This window comes from Balaenoptera musculus, chromosome 3 (assembly GCF_009873245.2).
Source record: "Balaenoptera musculus isolate JJ_BM4_2016_0621 chromosome 3, mBalMus1.pri.v3, whole genome shotgun sequence".
Classification (NCBI taxonomy): Eukaryota; Metazoa; Chordata; class Mammalia; order Artiodactyla; family Balaenopteridae; genus Balaenoptera; species Balaenoptera musculus.
The window spans coordinates 159,523,296-159,542,556 of record NC_045787.1 but is presented as its reverse complement, the minus strand read 5'-3'; the positions used below and the strand labels follow the sequence as shown (position 1 = coordinate 159,542,556).

General features: G+C 42.5%; 1 protein-coding gene across 1 annotated transcript in view; it reads left to right on the top strand.

Moving 5' to 3' along the window:
- Positions 1–16,100, top strand: part of NWD1 (NACHT and WD repeat domain containing 1) — a 68,129-nt gene extending 52,029 nt beyond the window's left edge. Inside the window, 6 exon segments of the mRNA XM_036847351.1 lie at positions 6,887–7,041; positions 8,731–9,007; positions 10,622–11,172; positions 14,106–14,211; positions 15,800–15,961; positions 15,964–16,100. Of these exon segments, the coding sequence (XP_036703246.1) occupies positions 6,887–7,041; positions 8,731–9,007; positions 10,622–11,172; positions 14,106–14,211; positions 15,800–15,961; positions 15,964–16,100 (1,388 nt within the window).
- Positions 16,101–19,261: the final 3,161 nt, after the last annotated feature.

Below are 19,261 nucleotides of genomic sequence, written 5' to 3'. Positions count from 1 at the left end.
TCCCCGTGTCCTCAAGCCTATTCTCTACATCTGCGTCTTTATTCCTGTCCTGCCTCTAGGTTCTTCAGAACCATTTTTTTTTAGATTCCATATATATGTGTTAGCATACGGTATTTGTTTTTCTCTTTCTGACTTACTTCACTCTGTATGACAGTCTATAGGTCCATCCACCTCACTACAAATAACTCAATTTTGGTTCGTTTTATGGCTGAGTAATATTCCATTGTATGTAGGTGCCACATCTTCTTTATCCATTCATCTGTCGATGGACACCTACATTGCTTCCATGTCCTGGCTATTGTAAATAGAGCTTCAGTGAACATTGTGGTACATGACTCTTTTTGAATTATGGTTTCCTCAGGGTATATGCCCAGTAGTGGGATTGCTGGGTCGTATGGTAGTTCTATTTTTAGTTTTTTAAGGAACCTCCATACTGTTCTCCATAGTGCCTGTATCAATTTACATTCCCACCAACAGTGCAAGAGGGTTCCCTTTTCTCCACACCCTCTCCAGCATTTATTGTTTGTAGATTTTTTGGTGATGGTCATTCTGAACTGTGTGAGGTGATACCTCATTGTAGTTTTGATTTGCATTTCTCTAATGATTAGTGATGTTGAGCATCCTTTTATGTGTTTGTTAGTGATCTGCATATCTTCTTTGGAGAAATGTCTATTTAGGTCTTCAGCCCGTATTTGGATTGGGTTGTTTGTTCTTTTGATACTGAGCTGCATGAGCTGCTTGTAAATTTTGGAGATTAATCCTTTGTCAGTTGCTTCATTTGCAAATATTTTCTCCCATTCTGAGGGTTGTCTTTTCGTCTTGTTTATGGTTTCCTTTACTGTGCAAAAGCTTTTAAGTTTAATTAGGTCCCATTTGTTTATTTTTGTTTTTATTTCCATTTCTCTAGGAGGTGGGTCAAAAAGGATCTTGCTGTGATTTATGTCATAGAGCATTCTGCCTAAGTCTTCCTCTAAGAGTTTTATAGTGTCTTGTCTTACATTTAGGTCTTTAATCCATTTGAGTTTATTTTTGTGTATGGTGTTAGGGAGTGTTCTAATTTCATTCTTTTACATGTAGCTGTCCAGTTTTCCCAGCACCACTTATTGAAGAGGCTGTCTTTTCTCTATTGTATATGCTTGCCTCCTTTATCAAAGATAAGGTGACCATATGTGCGTGGGTTTATCTCTGAGCTTTCTATCCTGTTCCATTGATCTATATTTCTGTTTTTGTGCCAGTACCGTACTGTCTTGAAGACTGTAGCTTTGTAGTATAGTCTGAAGTCTGGGAGCCTGATTCCTCCAGCCCCGTTTTTCTTTCTCAAGATTGCTTTGGCTATTCAGGGTCTTTTGTGTTTCCATACAAATTGTGAAATTTTTTGTTCTAGTTCTGTGAAAAATGCCATTGGTAGTTTGATAGGGATTGCATTGAATCTATAGATTGCTTTGGGTAGTATCGTCATTTTCACAATGTTGATTCTTCCAATCCAGGAACATGGTATATCTCTCCATCTGTTTGTATCATCTTTAATTTCTTTCATCAGTGTCTTATAGTTTTCTGCATACAGGTCTTTTGTCTCCTTAGGTAGGTTTATTCCTAGGTATTTTATTCTTTTTGTTGCAGTGGTAAGTGGGAGTGTTTCCTTAATTTCTCTTTCAAATTTTTCATCATTAGTGTATAGGAATGCAAGAGATTTCTGTGCATTCATTTTGTATCCCGCTATTCTACCAAATTCATTGATTAGCTCTAGTAGTTTTCTGGTAGCATCTTTGGGATTCTCTATGTATAGTATCATGTCATCTGCAAATAGTGACAGCTTTACTTCTTCTTTTCCAATTTAGATTCCTTTTATTTCTTTTCTTCTCTGATTGCTGTGGCTAAAACTTCCAAAACTATGTTGAATAATAGTGGTGAGAGTGGACAACCTTGTCTTGTTCCTGATCTTATAGGAAATGGTTTCAGTTTTTCACTACTGAGAACGATGTTGGCTGTGGGTTTGTCATATACGCCCTTTATTATGGTGAGGTAAGTTCCCTCTATGCCTATTTTCTGGAGGATTTTTATCATAAATGCATGTTGAATTTTGTCGAAACCTTTTTCTGCATCTGTTGAGATTATCATATGGTTTTTCTCCTTCAATTTGTTAATATGGTGTATCACATTGATTGATTTGCATGTATTGAAGAATCCTTGCATTCCTGGGATAAACCCCACTTAATCATGGTGTATGATCCTTTTAATGTGCTGTTGGATTCTGTTTGCTAGTGTTTTGTTTAGGATTTTTGCATCTATGTTCATCAGTGATATTGGCCTGTAGTTTTCTTTCTTTGTGACATCTTTGTCTGGTTTTGGTATCAGGGTGATGGTTGCCTCGTAGAATGAGTTTGAGAGTGCTCCTCCCTCTGCTATATTTTGGAAGAGTTTGAGAAGGATAGGTGTTAGCTCTTCTTTAAATGTTTGATAGAATTCTCCTGTGAAGCCATCTGGTCCTGGACTTTTGTTTGTAGGAAGATTTTTAATCACAGTCTCAATTTCAGTGCTTGTGATTGGTCTGTTTATATTTTCTATTTCTTCCTGGTTCAGTCTTGGAAGGTTGTGCTTTTCTAAGAATTTGTCCATTCCTTCCAGGTTGTCCATTTTATCGGCATATAGTTGCTTGTAGTAATCTCTCATGATCCTGTGTATTTCTACACTCAGTTGTTACTTCTCCTTTTTCATTTCTAATTCTATTGATTTGAATCTTCTCCCTTTTTTTCTTGATGAGTCTGGCTAAGAGTTTATCAATTTTGTTTATCTTCTCAAAGAACCAGCTTTTAGTTTTATTGATTTTTGCTATCATTTCCTTCACTTCTTTTTCATTTATTTCTGATGTGATCTTTATCATTTCTTACTTCTGCTAACTTTGGGATTTTTTGTTCTTCTTTCTCTAATTGCTTTAGGTGTAAGGTTAGGTTGTTTATTTGAGATATTTCTTGTTTCTTGAGGTAGGATTGTATTGCTATAAACTTCCCTCTTAGAACTGCTTTTGCTGCATCCCATAGGTTTTGGGTCGTCGTGTTTTCATTGTCATTTGTCTCTAGGTATTTTTTGATTTCCTCTTTGATTTCTTCAGTGATCTCTTGGTTATTAAGCAGTGTATTGTTTGGCCTCCATGTGTTTATATTTTTTACAGATTTTTTCCTGTAATTGATATCTAGTCTCATAGCATTGTGGTCGGAAAAGATACTTGATACGATTTCAATTTTCTTAAATTTACCAAGGCTTGATTTGTGATGCAAGATATGATCTATTCTGGAGAATGTTCCATGAGCACTTGAGAAGAAAGTGTATTCTGTTTTTTTTGGTTGGAATGTCCTATAAATATCAATTAAGTCCATCTTTTTTAATGTATCATTTAAAGCTTGTGTTTCCTTATTCAATTTCATTTTGGTGATCTGTCCATTGGTGAAAGTGAGGTGCTAAATTCCCCTACTATGATTGTGTTACTGTCGATTTCCCCTTTTATGGCTGTTAGTATTTGCCTTATGTATTGAGGTGCTCCTATGTTGGGTGCATAAATATTTACAATTGTTATATCTTCTTCTTGGATTGATCCCTTGATCATTATGTAGTGTCCTTCTTTGTCTCTTGTAATAGTCTTTCTTTTAAAGTCTATTTTGTCTGATATGAGAATTGCTACTCCAGCTTTCTTTTGATTTCCATTTCCATTTGCATTTTTCCATCCCCTCACTTTCAGTCTGTATGTGTCCCTAGGTCTGGGGTGGGTCTCTTGTAGACAGCATATATACGGGTCTTGTTGTTGTATTCATTCATCCAGTCTATGTCTTTTGGTGGGAGCATTTAATCCATTTACATTTAAGGTAATTATCGATATGTATGTTCCTATTACCATTTTCTTAATTGTTTTGGGTTTGTTATTGGAGGTCTTTTCCTTCTCTTGTGTTTCCTGCCTAGAGAAGTTCCTTTAGCATTTGTTGTAAAGCTGGTTTGGTGGTGCTGAATTCTCTTAGCTTTTGCTTGTCTGTAAAGGTTTTAATCTCTCCTTCGAATCTGAATGAGATCCTTGCTGGGTAGAGTAATCTTGGTTGTAGGTTTTTCGCTTTCATCACTTTAATTATTTCCTGCCACTCCCTTCTGGCTTGCAGAGTTTCTGCTGAAAGATCAGCTGCTAACCTTATGGTGATTCCCTTGTATGTTATTTGTTGTTTTTCCCTTGCTGCTTTTAATATTTTTTCGTTGTATTCAATTTTTGATAGTTTGATTAATATGTGTCTTGGCGTGTTTCTCCTTGGATTTATCCTGTATGGGACTCTCTGCACTTCCTGGACTTGGTTGACTATTTCCTTTCCCATATTAGGGAAGTTTTCAACTATAATCTCTTCAAATATTTTCTCAGTCCCTTTCTTTTTCTCTTCTTCTGGGACCCTTATAATTCAAATGTTGGTCATTTAATGTTGTCCCAGAGGTCTCTAAGACTGTCCTCAATTCTTTTCATTCTTTTTTCTTTATTCTGCTCTGCAGTAGTTATTTCCACTATTTTATCTTCCAGGTCACTTATCCGTTCTTCTGCCTCAGTTATTCTGCTATTGATTCCTTCTAGAGAATTTTAAATTTCATTTATTGTGTTGTTCATCATTGTTTGTTTGCTCTTTAGTTCTTCTAGGTCCTTGTTAAACGTTTCTTGTGTTTTCTCCATTCTATTTCCAAGATTTGGGATTATCTTTACTGTCATTACTCTGAATTCTTTTTCAGGTAGACTGCCTGTTTCCTCTTCATGTGTTTGGTCTGGTGGGTTTTTACCTTGCTCCTTCATCTGCTGTGTGTTTCTCTGACTTCTCATTTTGCTTTACTTACTGTGTTTGTGTCTCCTTTTCGCAGGCTACAGGTTTGTAGTTCCTGTTGTTTTTGGTGTCTGCCCCCAGTGGTTAAGGTTGGTTCAGTGGGTTGTGTAGACTTCCTGGTGGAGGGGACTTGTGCCTGTGTTCTGGTGGATGAGACTGGATCTTGTCTTTCTGGTGGGCGGGACTGTGTCCAGTGGTGTGCTTTGGGGTGTCTGTGACCTTATTATGATTTTAGGTAGCCTCTCTGCTAATGTGTGGGGTTGTGTTCCTGTCTTGCTAGTTGTTTGGCATAAGGTGTCCAGCACTGTAGCTTGCTGGTCATTGAGTGGAGCTGGGTCTTAGCGTTGAGATGGAGATCTCTGAGAGAGCTTTCACCATTTGATATTACGTGGAGCTGGGAGGTCTCTGGTGGACCAATGTCCTGAACTCGGCTCTCCCACCTCAGAGGCACAGGCCTGACACCCAGCCGGAGCAGCAAGACCCTGTCAGTCACATGGATTTTGGGAAGTCTGAGGTCTTCTGCCAGCATTCAGTAGCTGTTCTGTAGGAGTTGTTCCACTTGTAGATGTATTTCTGATGTATTTGTGGGGAGGAAGGTGATCTCCACGTCTTACTCCTCCGCCAACTTGAAGGTCTCTCTCTGCTTCACTTTGACAGTTTTGCACACTACTGGTGGATAATAAGATTGCTTATGCAGAAATGTTGGAATTCTTACAGAGTTGCCAAGAGGGTTAAACTAGATAATGCACCTAGTATAGGCCCAGCATGAAGAGGCACTCGATAACACCCAGCTTCATCCTCATTGGCTGCTTTCAGTCGGCAGGATAGCAAGACATAGGGCTGCTTGAAGATTAGATGAGTCAAGTAACTGCCCAACATCACACGTCCTGTAAGTAACATCCAGCTGTGATATGAAGCCAGCCATGTGGCTCCAGCATCCATCAGCATTTCTGAGCCACTCTGTTGTGCTGCCACTTTTTCTTTTCTTTGTGCTTGGTCTAGATTCGCTTGCTCAGAGGTTGCCGCGTGCAGAGTCCCTGCCCCCAGCACTTAAGACTGGAGTTCCTAGTGTGAAACAGCAGCACCAACACCTGGATTCAAGATGGTGGTGGTGGGTCGTGTGCCAGAAATACCTTTTTTTTTTCTTTCCTGCTTCTTCCAGCTTCTGCCAGGATTCCTTGGCTTGTGGCCACATCCTCCAGTCTCTGCCTCTGTCTTCATGTTGCCTTCTCCACTCTGTGTGTTTCTATGTCCTTTTTTCTCATGGCATCCAGTCCCTGACTTCATTGCCCTTTTCACAAACTGTAATCATTTTATTTTCCTTCCTTCCTCCTGCCCTCCCACCCTTCCTTCCATCTTCAAAACATATTACTCTGTGTCCAGCTTTGTGCTGGGTTCTGGGAGACCAGAAGCCACCCAAACAGGCAGAACCTGCCCTCTGGAAACTCATAGTCTTGTGATAATAAATAACTTTACTGGGCTCCCCTGGTGGCGCAGTGATTAAGAATCCACCTGCCAATGTAGGGGACATGGGTTTAATCCCTTGTCCGGGAAGATCCCACATGACATGGAGCAACTAAGCCTGTGTGCCACAACTACTGAGCCTGCGCTCTAGAGCCCGTGAGCCACAACTACTTGAGCCCGCGTGCCGCAACTACTGAAGCCCACGTGCCTAGAGCCCGTGCTCCACAGCAAGAGAAGCCACCGCAGTGAGAAGCCCGCACACTGCAATGAAGAGTAGCCCTCGCTCACCGCAACTATAGAAGGCCCGCGTGCAGCAACGAAGACCCAACGGAGCCAAAAATAAATAAATAAAGTATATTAAAAAAAATAACTTTACTGTTTCTGTGAGATTATTGATCACTGTTGTGCCCCCACCCCCCAACTGTAGGCTCTGTGAGGATGGGGGCCTTGCTTATCTTTTTCACCACTGTATTCTTTCCACCTGCACATAGTAGGTGCTCCAAAAAAATCTTTGTTGATTGAATTGAATTACTCTCAAGCTCCTCAAGGAGTGAAAGGTGTAATCCCAGTCTTTGCCGTTTTAGGTTTTGGAAGATCCATGCGGATATTCTTGGCAGACTCACAGGGGTTTCATCGATTCATGGTCACCGACCTTGAACATGAAGACACGGTGGAGATGGCCATTTTTGGTCCTGAAAACAACCTGATTGTCACCGGGTCCCGGGATGCACTCATTCAGGTAAGGGAGAGATGCATGTCCCGTCATCCTCACCTCCACCTCCGCAATAGAAAGTATGATTCTTTAGGGATCTTTTGGCTTCAAAATACAGAAACCTGTAAAAACTAGTGCGGGCAAAACAGAGCAGGTCATTGGGCCTGATATGGGGGTGTCTCCTGGGACCCAGAGACAGACCTGAGGGGAATTACCAAAATATTCTATGAAGGTTATAGCATTCCCACTAAACCTGAAATACTGGGAAGATTTTGGCCTTCAGAGTGGAGCAGGGATATGTAGAGGGGAGCAAAATTCCTGTTAAGCTCAAAGTTCTCCAAGCTAGGGAGAAAAGCATGTGATAATTTTCCAACATTCTGGTCTTAGGACATCTTTAGATTTTTAAAAATTATTGAGAATCCTCAAGGAGCTTTCATTTATGTGGGTTATATCAATATGATTCATATATTTTTAACAAATTATCTACTTTGGAATGGTTTTAGGATTTACAGAAGAGTTGCAAAGAGAGCACAGAGGGTATATATATATAGATATAGATATAGATATATAGATATATATATCTACTCTTCATCCAGCTGCCCCCAATGTTAACATCTCATATCGCATTGATCCCATTACCAAAGCCAAGAAATTCACATTGGGACAGTATTATTAACTCATCCACAGGCTTTGATTCTATTTAACTAGTTTTCCCACAAATGCCATTTTCCAAATCCTGTCTTGCATTTAGTATCTATTGATAATTGCCATATTACAATTTTTATTTTATTTTTTAATTTTTATAAATTTATTTATTTATTTATTTATTTATTTATTTATTTTTGGCTGCATTGGTTCTTCGTTGCTGTGCGTAGGCTTTCTCTAGTTGTGGCGAGTGGGGGCTACTCTTCATCGCAGTGTGCGGGCTTCTCATTGTGGTGGCTTCTCTTGTTGTGGAGCATGGACTCTAGGCATGTGGGCTTCAGTAGTTGCGTCACACAGGCTCAGTTGTGGCACATGGGCTTAGTTGCTCCCGGCATGTGGGATCTTCCTGGACCAAGGATCAAACCCGTGTCCCCTGCATTGGCAGGCGGATTCTTAACCACTGCACCACCAGAGAAGTCCCATATTACAATTTTTAAATGACAAAATCGAAAAATACTTCTGCATTAATTCATTAACATAACATGTCAACATAATAACATATTCTTATGAAAAAAACCTATATTTTCTGAAAAAACCAAAAAAATCGTGAGAAGGGTGTTATCATTTCAACATTTTGGCATGCCTCTTTCTTGTCTGGCTTACTAGAAGAAGTCTCATATTTGATTCTGCATTCTCCTATCTGTTGTGATAAACATGTCCCATAGCTTCTGGAAGACTCCACTGCTTGCTTATGAGAGGAAGAGGGTGGAAGAAGGCAAGTGACTTCTTAAATTATTGTGAAAATAATTTTGCTTTTGCAGAACTCCCTGAAAACCCCCTTTTTGCAGAACCACCCAGGGGGGTACCTTCCAGGGGTTCCCTGGAACACACTTTGAGAACTGCTGTGGTAGCTGATTATTGAGATGTAAGGAAGTTTGAAGGGGTGAGGCGATGTGAAGGCCCTCAAACTACAGCCTAAAAGTTTACCTTAGGTGGACAGATGAACTTAAGCCTGTTTCCAAGCTACGGCAGCATAAGAAGTCAGCTCTGCCCCTCTGCTTCCGTCCTCAGGTGTGGAGTCTATCAGAGCAGGGGAGTCTGCTAGACGTCTTGGAAGGCGTCGGGGCCCCTGTGAGCCTGCTGGCCTGGGGTGGGCCCTTGGTGGCATCTGCTTCCCATCAGTCCTCATCTTTTAAAGTCTGGGATCTCACCTATGCTCAGAAGCCAAGGGCCTCTACCCCCTTTCTAGACCGCACTGGCTTCACTGCAGTGTCACACAATGGAAGCTATGTTTACTTCCCTAAAATTGGGAACAAAAACAAAGTCACCATCTGGGACTTGGCAGAAGGTTTGTAAGATATAAGCACAGTCATTTGTGTGGGTAAGAATTGAAGCCCCTGTCTAGGTCTGTTTGGGCTGTTATAACAAACCACCATCAATGGGGAGGGGGGCAGATTAAACAGCAGACACTTATTTCTCATGGTTCTAGAGGATGGAAAGTCTGAGATCAAGGCGCTGGCAGATTGGTGTCTGTTGAGAGCCCACTTCCTGGTTCGCAGACAGACACGTTCTCATTGCGTCCTCACGTGACAGAGAGCAGAGAAAGAAGCAAGCTCTCATGTCTCCTCTGATAAGAGCACCAATCCCATTAGCGGGGGCTCCACCCTCATGACCTAATCACCTTCCAAAGACCCCACCTCCTAATACCATCACATTCAGGGTTAGGACTTCAACATGAATTTTGGGGTGGGACACAAACATTCAGTCCACGACATCCCACTCCAGTTAGGTTAAAAGTGGCTAATAGAAAACAGGACCTGATTTTATAAATTTCCAGCATATGGTAATCGATTATCTGGTGGTCAATTCCTGTTTTAGTTGAGGCTTCCCTGGAGGTAGGGCTCCTGATGGGGATATTTGCACAAGTAGTGTATAGAGGGGAGCTCCCAGGAGGGAGAAAGGAAGCTGGGCAGGGGCAGGACTAAGCATGGAGGTGGGCCCAGCCTGACCCCATGAGGAGCCCTGGAGTGTGAACTGTACTTCACAGTTGTCCCATCTTGAAGCAAGGGGGCCAGCCTTTTCACACCCACGTCAGGCAGCCCTTGGCCTGGTGCCATCCTGGGTGGTGGGCACAGCCCCCAGGCATTTCCAAATGAGGTGCTTCCTTCAATCAATGGCTCTAGGAGACCTTGGATCTGGGTGAACTGACCGGTAAAGGGGGTCTGGGCGTGTCACCAATAGTATCTGCTCAATCCCCAGTGGGTGGGTGGAGGTGTAGAAATTCCTCATTAATGATAAAATAATATGAGAAAAGAAATCTGCTCTCAGGTTCATGTCTGGATTTGACAGACATTTGTTTAGCGCTAGCCTCGTGGCTGAGCTCTGGGAGTTAGCAGTGAACAAGACAGATGAGGTTACAAATTTTGAGGTGCTTGCCTGCTAGTTATGGGGCAGAGCAAGATGCAAAGAAATAGAGCAGGGTGGAGGGCAACGAGACAGGAGTCAGCAAACTACAGCCCAAGGGCCAAATCTAGACACACCCATTTGTTTACATAGTGTTTTTGGCTGCTTTGGGGGCTACACCAGCAAGGTTAAGTGGTTACAGCAGAGAGTATACAGCCTACAAGGCAAAAATATTACTCTCCTGCCCCTTACAGAAGTTGGTAAAAGGAAACATTTGGGATGAGAGGTCACGTGAGGCCATGAAGACCAGGGAAAGGCATGTACATTTGTTCTGTTCTGAGGGGAGTGAGAAGTCTTCGGAGGGTGTTAGGCAAGGCAGTGAGATGCTGCGATTTTCATTTTTTAAAGCCTGGATGATTGGCGGGCAAGAGTGGAAGCAGGGAAACTGGCAGTAGCCAAGTTGAAGAGGATGGGTAATGAAAGCATTTTTTAAAATCCTTAAAATTCGGAACCAGCATCCCTGTGATCTGTTCCTGATGCAGTCTTCTTCCCACGGCAGGCAAGGAGCAAGATGCCCTGGACACCTCTAATGAAGTCAGGTGTCTGGAGGTCGCTGAGCAGGCCAATCTCCTTTTCACCAGCCTCGTTTCGGGGATCGTCCTGGTGTTCCCACTGAATTCCAGACAGCATGTGATGTGCATCCCTCCTCCAGAAGCCCAGAAAGCCATCAACTGCATGGCCCTTAGTAAGGACGAGGGGCACCTGGCCATCGCCTATGACAACATCGTCCTGGTGCTGGACATCAGCCCCGGGGACCCCTGTCCAGTCATCAACAGGCCAACCTACACCTTCTATACCCAGCTGCCTGACACCATAGCAAGCGTGGCTGTTCTGGCCGACTACCACGTGATCTATGGCATGACCAACGGAGACCTCTTCCTTTATGAATGTGCGAATTCCAAGGTGTTCCCTCTGGAGGCCCACGGGAGCCGAGTCACCTGTGTGGAGGTCAGCCACAAAGAGCAGCTGGCAGTCAGTGGGTCCGAGGAAGCCCTGCTGTGTCTCTGGGACCTTCAGGCGTGCAAGTGGAAATTTGAGATGAGCTACACGGTGAGTAGCCCGCCCCTACCACGTACACGCTAGGTCCTGGCATTAGAAAACTGATGACAGACATCATTTATTAAGTGCATGCCAGGTGCCACCAACCAGGGTCGGGGCTATGGTGAGTCAAGTGAGAGGTCCTCGCCTCTGGAACAGAGTTTAAGGGGGTGCCAAAAACCTTGGCCATCCAGAGAGACATTTTAGTCCAGTGTTTAAAAAAAATCAAAATAAAGGCAAAAATCCACAAAGAACAAAATATCAATATTTAAAATAAAGACAGGATCAAATCCTGCACTGGCACAGCCCTGCCTCACTCTTCTCACCCTAATCCTGACTGGCCTTTCTTTCACCCAAAAGTTTTGATTGTACAGCCTATGCCGGGCTCTTTCTAGTGCCGAGGAAGCAGCTGTGACCAGGGCAGACAGTGTCCCACCTCTTGGAGCCACATTCTAGCAGGGGAGACACTGTGAGCTCTGGGAAGGCAGGATTTTTGTGTGTTTTGTTCACTTAGGTGGCCCCTGTCCCTAAGAGAGCTCTTGACCATTAAATGTCTGTGAAATAAAAACAAAGCAGCAAATACCTGATGGTTGGGGTGCAACAACAGCTTTGAAGAAAAATAGGGTGAGATAAAGAGAGGTAGAGATGGGCAAGGGCTGCTATTTAAGAAGGTCAGGTAAGCCTGGTGGAACAGCATTCTAGGCAGAAAGAACAGCAACTGTGAAGGCTCTGAAAAGGGAAACTGGTGACTTCTTTTCATACAGTGTCTAAGACAGTTTGCACTGTCCATCTCGTAAGGAGTTATCATTTTTGTATCAATATGATTAAGAGCTGTATTATATATTTACAAATTCATATTATGTATATTATGCAAAATATACATATTAAAATATCATTCTATAATTTAATCCTCACAACAATCTTGTAAGGTTGTTGCTATTATTCCAGTTTCTCAGACGGAGAACAAAGATCATACCTTAGGTGGCAAGATACAAAAATTGTTAATAAACTAAGGGAGACGCTCTTGTAACTAAGAGAACAGAATATGTGTAGTTTTGTCTTAAAAAGCCTTCCTCCCACTTGACATTTATTTTTATGAAGCCACTATAAGGCTGAGATGTAAGTAATCTTTTGCCTCGTTGAGATGGGAAATGTCACCACAGCAGTTAAATACACCTAGCTTTTTGGTTTTTTTAAAAAAATAAAACTTAATTTGGAATGATTTTTTTCTGAGATTTTTTTTTTTTATGGGGACCATTTTTTAACGTCTTTATCGAATTTGTTACAACATTGGTTTCTTGGCTGCAAGGCATGTGGGATCTTAGCTCCCCAACCAGGGATCGAACCCGCACCCCCCGCATTGGAAGGTGAAGTCCCAACCACTGGACCGCCAGGGAAGTCCCTGGAATGATTTTAGATTTACAGATTAAGTTGTGAAGATAGTGCAAATGTTCCCATTTACTTACCCCTCACCCAGCTTCCCCTGATATTAACATCTTATGCAACTAGAGTACGTTTGTCAAAACTAAGAAAGTAACATGGGAACAATATCATTAGCTATCAACTTTATTGGGATCATATGTTTTTCAGTGAATTCCCTTTTTCTGTTCTAGGATCCCAAATTGCATTTAGCATATAGCTTTTAATTAAATGCAATTGGAGCTAATACTTGTATAACCAAGGTCATTTAAGAAATTAAATCCTATAATTCCCATTCTCCAGTGCAAAATGTCACTAATCCTCTCAATCCAATCTCTTTTTTTTTTTTTTTTAAACATCTTTATTGAAGTATAATTGCCTTACAATAGTGTGTTAGCTTCTGCTTTATAACAAAGTTAATCAGTTATACATATACAATATGTTCCCATATCTCTTCCCTCTTGCATCTCCCTCCCTCCCACCCTCCCCATCCCACCCCTCTAGGTGGTCACAAAGCACCGAGCTGATCTCCCTGTGCTATGCGGCTGCTTCCCACTAGCTATCTATTTTACATTTGGTAGTGTATATATGTCCATGACACTCTCTCACCCTGTCACATCTCACCCCACCCCCTCCCCATATCCTCAAGTCCATTCTCTAGTAGGTCTGTGTCTTTATTCCCGTCTTGCCACTAGGTTCTTCATGGCTTTTTTTTTTTCCCTTAGATTCCGTATATATGTGTTAGCATACTGTATTTGTTTTTCTCTTTCTGACTTACTTCACTCTGTATGACAGACTCTAACTCCATCCACCTCATTACAAATACCTCCATTTCATTTCTTTTTATGGCTGAGTAATATTCCATTGTATATATGTGCCACATCTTCTTTATCCATTCATCTGTCGATGGACATTTAGGTTGCTTCCATGTCCTGGCTATTGTAAATAGAGCTGCAATGAACATTTTGGTACATGACTCTTTTTGAACTATGGTTTTCTCAGGGTATATGCCCAGTAGTGGGATTGCTGGATCGTATGGTAGTTCTATTTGTAGTTTTTTAAGGAACCTCCATACTGTTCTCCATAGTGGCTGTATCAATTTACATTCCCACCAACAGTGCAAGAGAGTTCCCTTTCCTCCACACCCTCTCCAGCATTTATTGTTTGTAGATTTTTTGATGATGGCCATTCTGACCGGTGTGAGATGATATCTCATTGTAGTTTTGATTTGCATTTCTCTAATGATTAATGATGTTGAGCATTCTTTCATGTGTCTGTAGGCCATCTGTATATCTTCTTTGGAGAAATGTCTATTTAGGTCTTCTGCCCATTTTTGGATTGAATCCAATCTCTTTGAAGACGTGTTTTGGTCCTGGGAATATCGATGCTACCCATCTCTCCAGGTTTTAACTTGATCCATCTCTCAAAAGGTGCTTATAAGTCTGGCTTCCCATACGAGTGCCTTGGGGCTGGACTCCTGGGTGTCTTTCAGTCTGAAATCAAGATCACATTACGTCTTTCAACAGAATTCTTACTGTAGAGGAGTTCAATGTGCTTGCTTCTCCAAGGATGACAATTACGTCTACGCAGGCTTGAAAGATCGCTCCATAATCGTCTGGAGTGTGCTGGATGGTGAGTCATTTTGCTTTGCAGGTAGGACTGAGCTTACATCTGGGAATGAAGGACTCTGTTCTGGATCCTGGCCATTAGAGGGCCCCACTCCAGCCTCCCCTAGCTGGGTCCCTCTGCTTAGGGAAGTATCTGCAGGCTCAGGGGACAGAGCCAATGGGAGCTTACCTCCTCTTCTAGACCCATGCTCTGGGTACCTAGAACTCCAGAACACCCTCCCCACCTGCCCAGGATCCCTCTTTCGGGCCTGTGCAGGCCTCTTCCCCAGCTCTATCCTTCTGAAAGTGGGCTGTGCCTCTTGTGTAAACACCCCCAGGCTTGGAGGGTGGTCTTGGAGTGGTGTGCATGGAGTCTGGATGTGTGAGCTAGGTTGGGGGTTCACATGTATATGTCTGAGGCCCCTAGGGATATAAGATGGAGCTGGATGTGGGAAGAGAAGGGGGCAAGCCACAGACAGCTGGGATCTCCCACACCATTACATTCTGGCATGGAACTGAGGAGCCCAAGAATCCTCAACCCAAACCTGACCTTCCAGGTGGTTCTGAAGGTACATCCATCAGTGTAGAAGGATAGAACATGTTTCATTTAATAGCTTATTAGCTAGATTTGCAATGTTCACATGTTGTATCTTACAGGATGTTGACCTTCATTCATTCTCTTTCCTTAGGCCCTGTAAATGTTTGGGGCATCTTAAGATCAACCACTTTGAAAACCTCACATCTCTCACTCTGTTCAATATTACTAAGGACATAGTAACAGGAGTTAACATTTCTTGTGTCCTGGGTACTGTCACCATGCCATTTAATTCTCTCAATAAGCACCACCATTTTACCAAATTTGAGGCTCTGAGAGATGGAGTGGGCTGTGGTTTCAAGCTGGTCTGCCTGGTCCCCATGGTCACCTTTGTCACATTCTCCTATAGAGAAAGGAACCCTTATGACACTGGCAGGGGTTTAGGAGCTATTGCTATCCCCATCTGACAAATGAAGAAGCTGAAGTTCAGAGTGATTAAGGAACTTTCCCAAGGTCACAAAGCAAGTAAGTGGCTGAGTGAATATCAGGTAGAGTTGAATACATTGTAATCGAATACAGTATAACTGAAAACATTGTGATTGAATCATTATAATTGAATACATTATAATCTAATACATTGTAATTGAGTACATTATAATCCAATACATTGTAGTCTAATACAGAGTAACAAAGATGCCTGGCCAAAAGATGATGGCTCAGAAGGTGAGGTCTGTGGATTGTGGCCTTAAAAGCCCATCCTGTGCAGGTTCACAACCTGTCTTCCCATTCCTCCTCCAATAATAATATCTACTGAATTCGCTCTGGCTGAAACTGATAGTTAGCACCTGACATGCATGACATCTGCAAATCTTCAGAATTCCTCTCAGCAGGTAGGCTCAGTTATGGTTCCCATATTGCAGATGAAGCAAGAGGGACTCTGAGAGGTTGGCTTTCATGCCTAAGCTAGTAAGGGGCATTGCAGAGATTTGACCCCATGCAGCCAACTCTCAATGTGTGAGATTGGATCTCTGTGGCCACATTTTTATCATTTGTGCCCCCCCTCCACTTCCCCTGACAGGCACACTGCTGGCCATCCAGTTTGTCCATGCCGTGATGAACAGAATCATCCCAACCTCCAATGGCTTCATTGCCCCCACCAGACATGGCTATCTCATCCGTGAACGTTTCCAGTGCCCTTCGTCAAGAATCTCACAACAGGACCCTCTCAAGAACTTCAAAAAACAGTGTGGATGGTCAAATCCAGGCAGAGAGAAGAGCTGGCTGCTGCTGCAGGAGCACTCCAGGACTCGAGATCAGGGAGTGCCCAGGGAAACGAATCTAAATCAAACAAATGCTCACAAGTCTGCCTGCTAGTGTAAAAACCCCCTGTGTCTCCAGTGAGTTAGCCCCATTCAATCTGAAGCAAAAAGACTGTATGTGTTGATGTATATCTGGACCCAAAGCCTACGATTATGTGACCCAGACCTTGCTTCCTACCATCTTTCTGGTTTTTTCTCCTCCTTGTCAGCTCCATTCACAGACCCGTCACCGCCAAGTTAGCAACATGACAGCAAAGTTCAGTAGAAAAGAGAGTTTCCCTTTTCCAACAGTTTGAACCAAAGTCCTGGTTCTAAGTCTATTAGCCCCAATTAGCTCATACACCCATCCCGGATCACAAAGCTATCTCTGGGGAGAATGCAGCACTCTGATTGGTGGGCCTGACCCCATGCCCATCCAGGCTGAGGATGGAGTCAACACCACCCAACCACGTAGACTGAGAAGGGGAGAGGCTATTCCCCAGGGAAACTAGGGTGCTTGTACCAGGTCAAGGGGGGGATGGATGTGAGACCAACCAAAACACAAATATGGACCACAGAGCTTTATAGATTATAAAGCACCAGGTGCTATAGTCTGATCCTTATCACAGCCCATACGTCAGGGAGGGCAGGAGTTTCTTCATCCATTTCAGAGATGAAGAAACAGCCTTGCAGAGGTAGCTGTGATTTGCTCAAAATCATGAGCCTGAGGTGCAAGAACTCTGAGAAATGAAAGCCCAGAGCCTTCCTGTCCCAATTATTATTGGGACCACCTCACTTTAATTTTAGACTCAGAAGCACAAACATCAATTCCATGGGTGGCACATTCAAGTGCCCACAGGGGCCAACGAGTAATCTAGATGATTGCTGTGCACCTGGGTGACCAGCAGAGAGTGATAGTGACAATGGGAACATGGAGGGCACTGCTGTGTCTTGGGTAGACATGGGTACCTTGACTATACCCCAGAATCACCATGGGGAAAGCAGCCTACTGGTGCCAGAGCTTCCTGTTGTCATAAGTAAAGCCAGAAATCCAAACTTTTATGAGAAATGTTCTCATTTTTAAAAGTTGGCAATTGGCTCAAATTTACACTTATAGGCACATTTGGCCCATGTCTCTAGTTCCTGAGCTGACTCATGACCCAACTTGGCATTAAACCAGTAAACCTGTTATCATTCTTCCATCTCTACTCCCTGGCTCCCACACTTTGAGAATAATGATACTTTTTATCTTAAAAACTGGAGGCTCTTGGAAGCAGATGGAAAAAGTTACTGACATCTCCCTGCTGTGCTTTTGGACCACCTCTGCCTTGTGCAAGTTCAACAGTCCAACTGTTTGCGCTCCACTTAAATGGCTCTTTCTTCTTTGCCTGCAGCCTTCTAAAAGCCCCACTTGCTTCTGGGGCTTTTGCTATATGGATAGTAGAGTCCAAACCTTCAAGGTGCTATTCCTTCCTTCCCCCCCTCCCATTGGATTCCAGACAAGAGTTTCAGAAAAAACAACCTTAGAAACAGAGGCTTTTGAGCTGCATGTGACCTGATTCTCATTCAGTTGTTTCTCAAACGAGTGTTCCCATGAGGGCTTTGACAGTTCTGCAAACGTTACTTAGCATCAAATTCCATTAAAAAATATTTTATAACTGTAATTTTAAAATACATGTTGGGTAGCATTTTTTTAAGGTGTTGGAGATAACTAACGTAGGATTCTCCTGCCATCTCCATTTAACTTAGATTGTGAAGGGAGCCCTTGAAAAAATAGCTACTCCTTGCCACCATGTCTTCTGTGAATCAGGGGTTTACCCAACGCAGAAATAAAGTGGATGTGACTAAGATTTCAGCTACAACTTCTGGCTTAAAATGTGTGTGTCCATCTCAACAGCCTCAGTGAGAATCAACTGCTTTGTACGTAAACACTAATTTGAACATAGGAAAGAAATTTTTACTAATAAAATGCTACTCCGAATTGTTGCTTACATTGGGGTTTTTGTAGTGAGTTTTCATTTGAGAAGGTGTTTGGTTGCTATGAATGTTTGACAAGCACTGTGCTTTGCAGCGGAGTGACTTGCTTGAAGTCCCCCAGCCATGGTGGAGCCAGAGTGAGAGCGTGGTTATTGTGTGAACAGGACTATATTAACACACTATCCAAACTGGGACACTTCTAGAGAGTGAAAAGGAATGCTCTTAACAAGTACTCTGGGACAACTACAAGAAACTGGACTGTCCCAGGGCAATTGGAATATACAGCCCCTCTAGTTGCAGCAGGAATTAATTTATATTAAATTCTAGAGGGTCCTTTTAAAAGTGACATATAAGTAACATATAACATTATATTAGTCTCAGGTGTACAACATAATGATTTGATATTTGTATATATTGTGAAATGATCACAGTAAGTCTAGTTAATGTCCATCACTACACATAGTTACAATTTTTTTCTTGTGATAAGAACTTTGCTTTTAATTGAAATGTAGTTGATTTACAACTATACTTATACTTATTACCTATGTTAATTTCAGGTGTACTGCAAAGTGATTCTTATGTATGTATATACACACACACACACACACACACACACACTTTTTCAGATTATTTTCCCTTATAGAATATTACAAAATATTGAGTACAGTTCCCTGTGCTATACAGTGGGTCCTTGTTGGTTATCTATTTTATATATAGTAGTGTGTACATATTAATCCCAAACTCCTAATTTATCCCTCCCCCTCCTTTCCCCTTTGGTAACCGTAAGTTTGTTTTATTTATTTATTTACTTATTTATTTAAATTAATTAATTACTTTTTATTTTTTGGCTGCATTGGGTCTTCGTTGCTATGAGCAGGCTTTCTCTAGTTGCGGCTAGCGGGGGCTACTCTTCGTTGTGGTGTGTGGGCTTCTCATTGCGGTGGCCTCTCTTGTTGCAGAGCACAGGCTCTAGGCACGCAGGCTTCAGTAGTTGTGGTGCGTGGGCTCAGTAGCTGTGGCTTGCGGGCTCCAGAGAGCAGGCTCAGTAGTTGTAGCACATGGGCTGAGTTGCTCCACGGCATGTCGGATCTTTCCCAGACCAGGGCTCGAACCCATGTCCCCTGCATTGGCAGGCGGATTCTTAACCACTGCGCCACCAGGGAAGCCCCCATACGTTTGTTTTATATGTCTGTGGGTCTATTTCTGTTTTGTATATAAGTTCATTTGTATCTTTTTTTTTTAGATTCCACATATAAGTGATATCA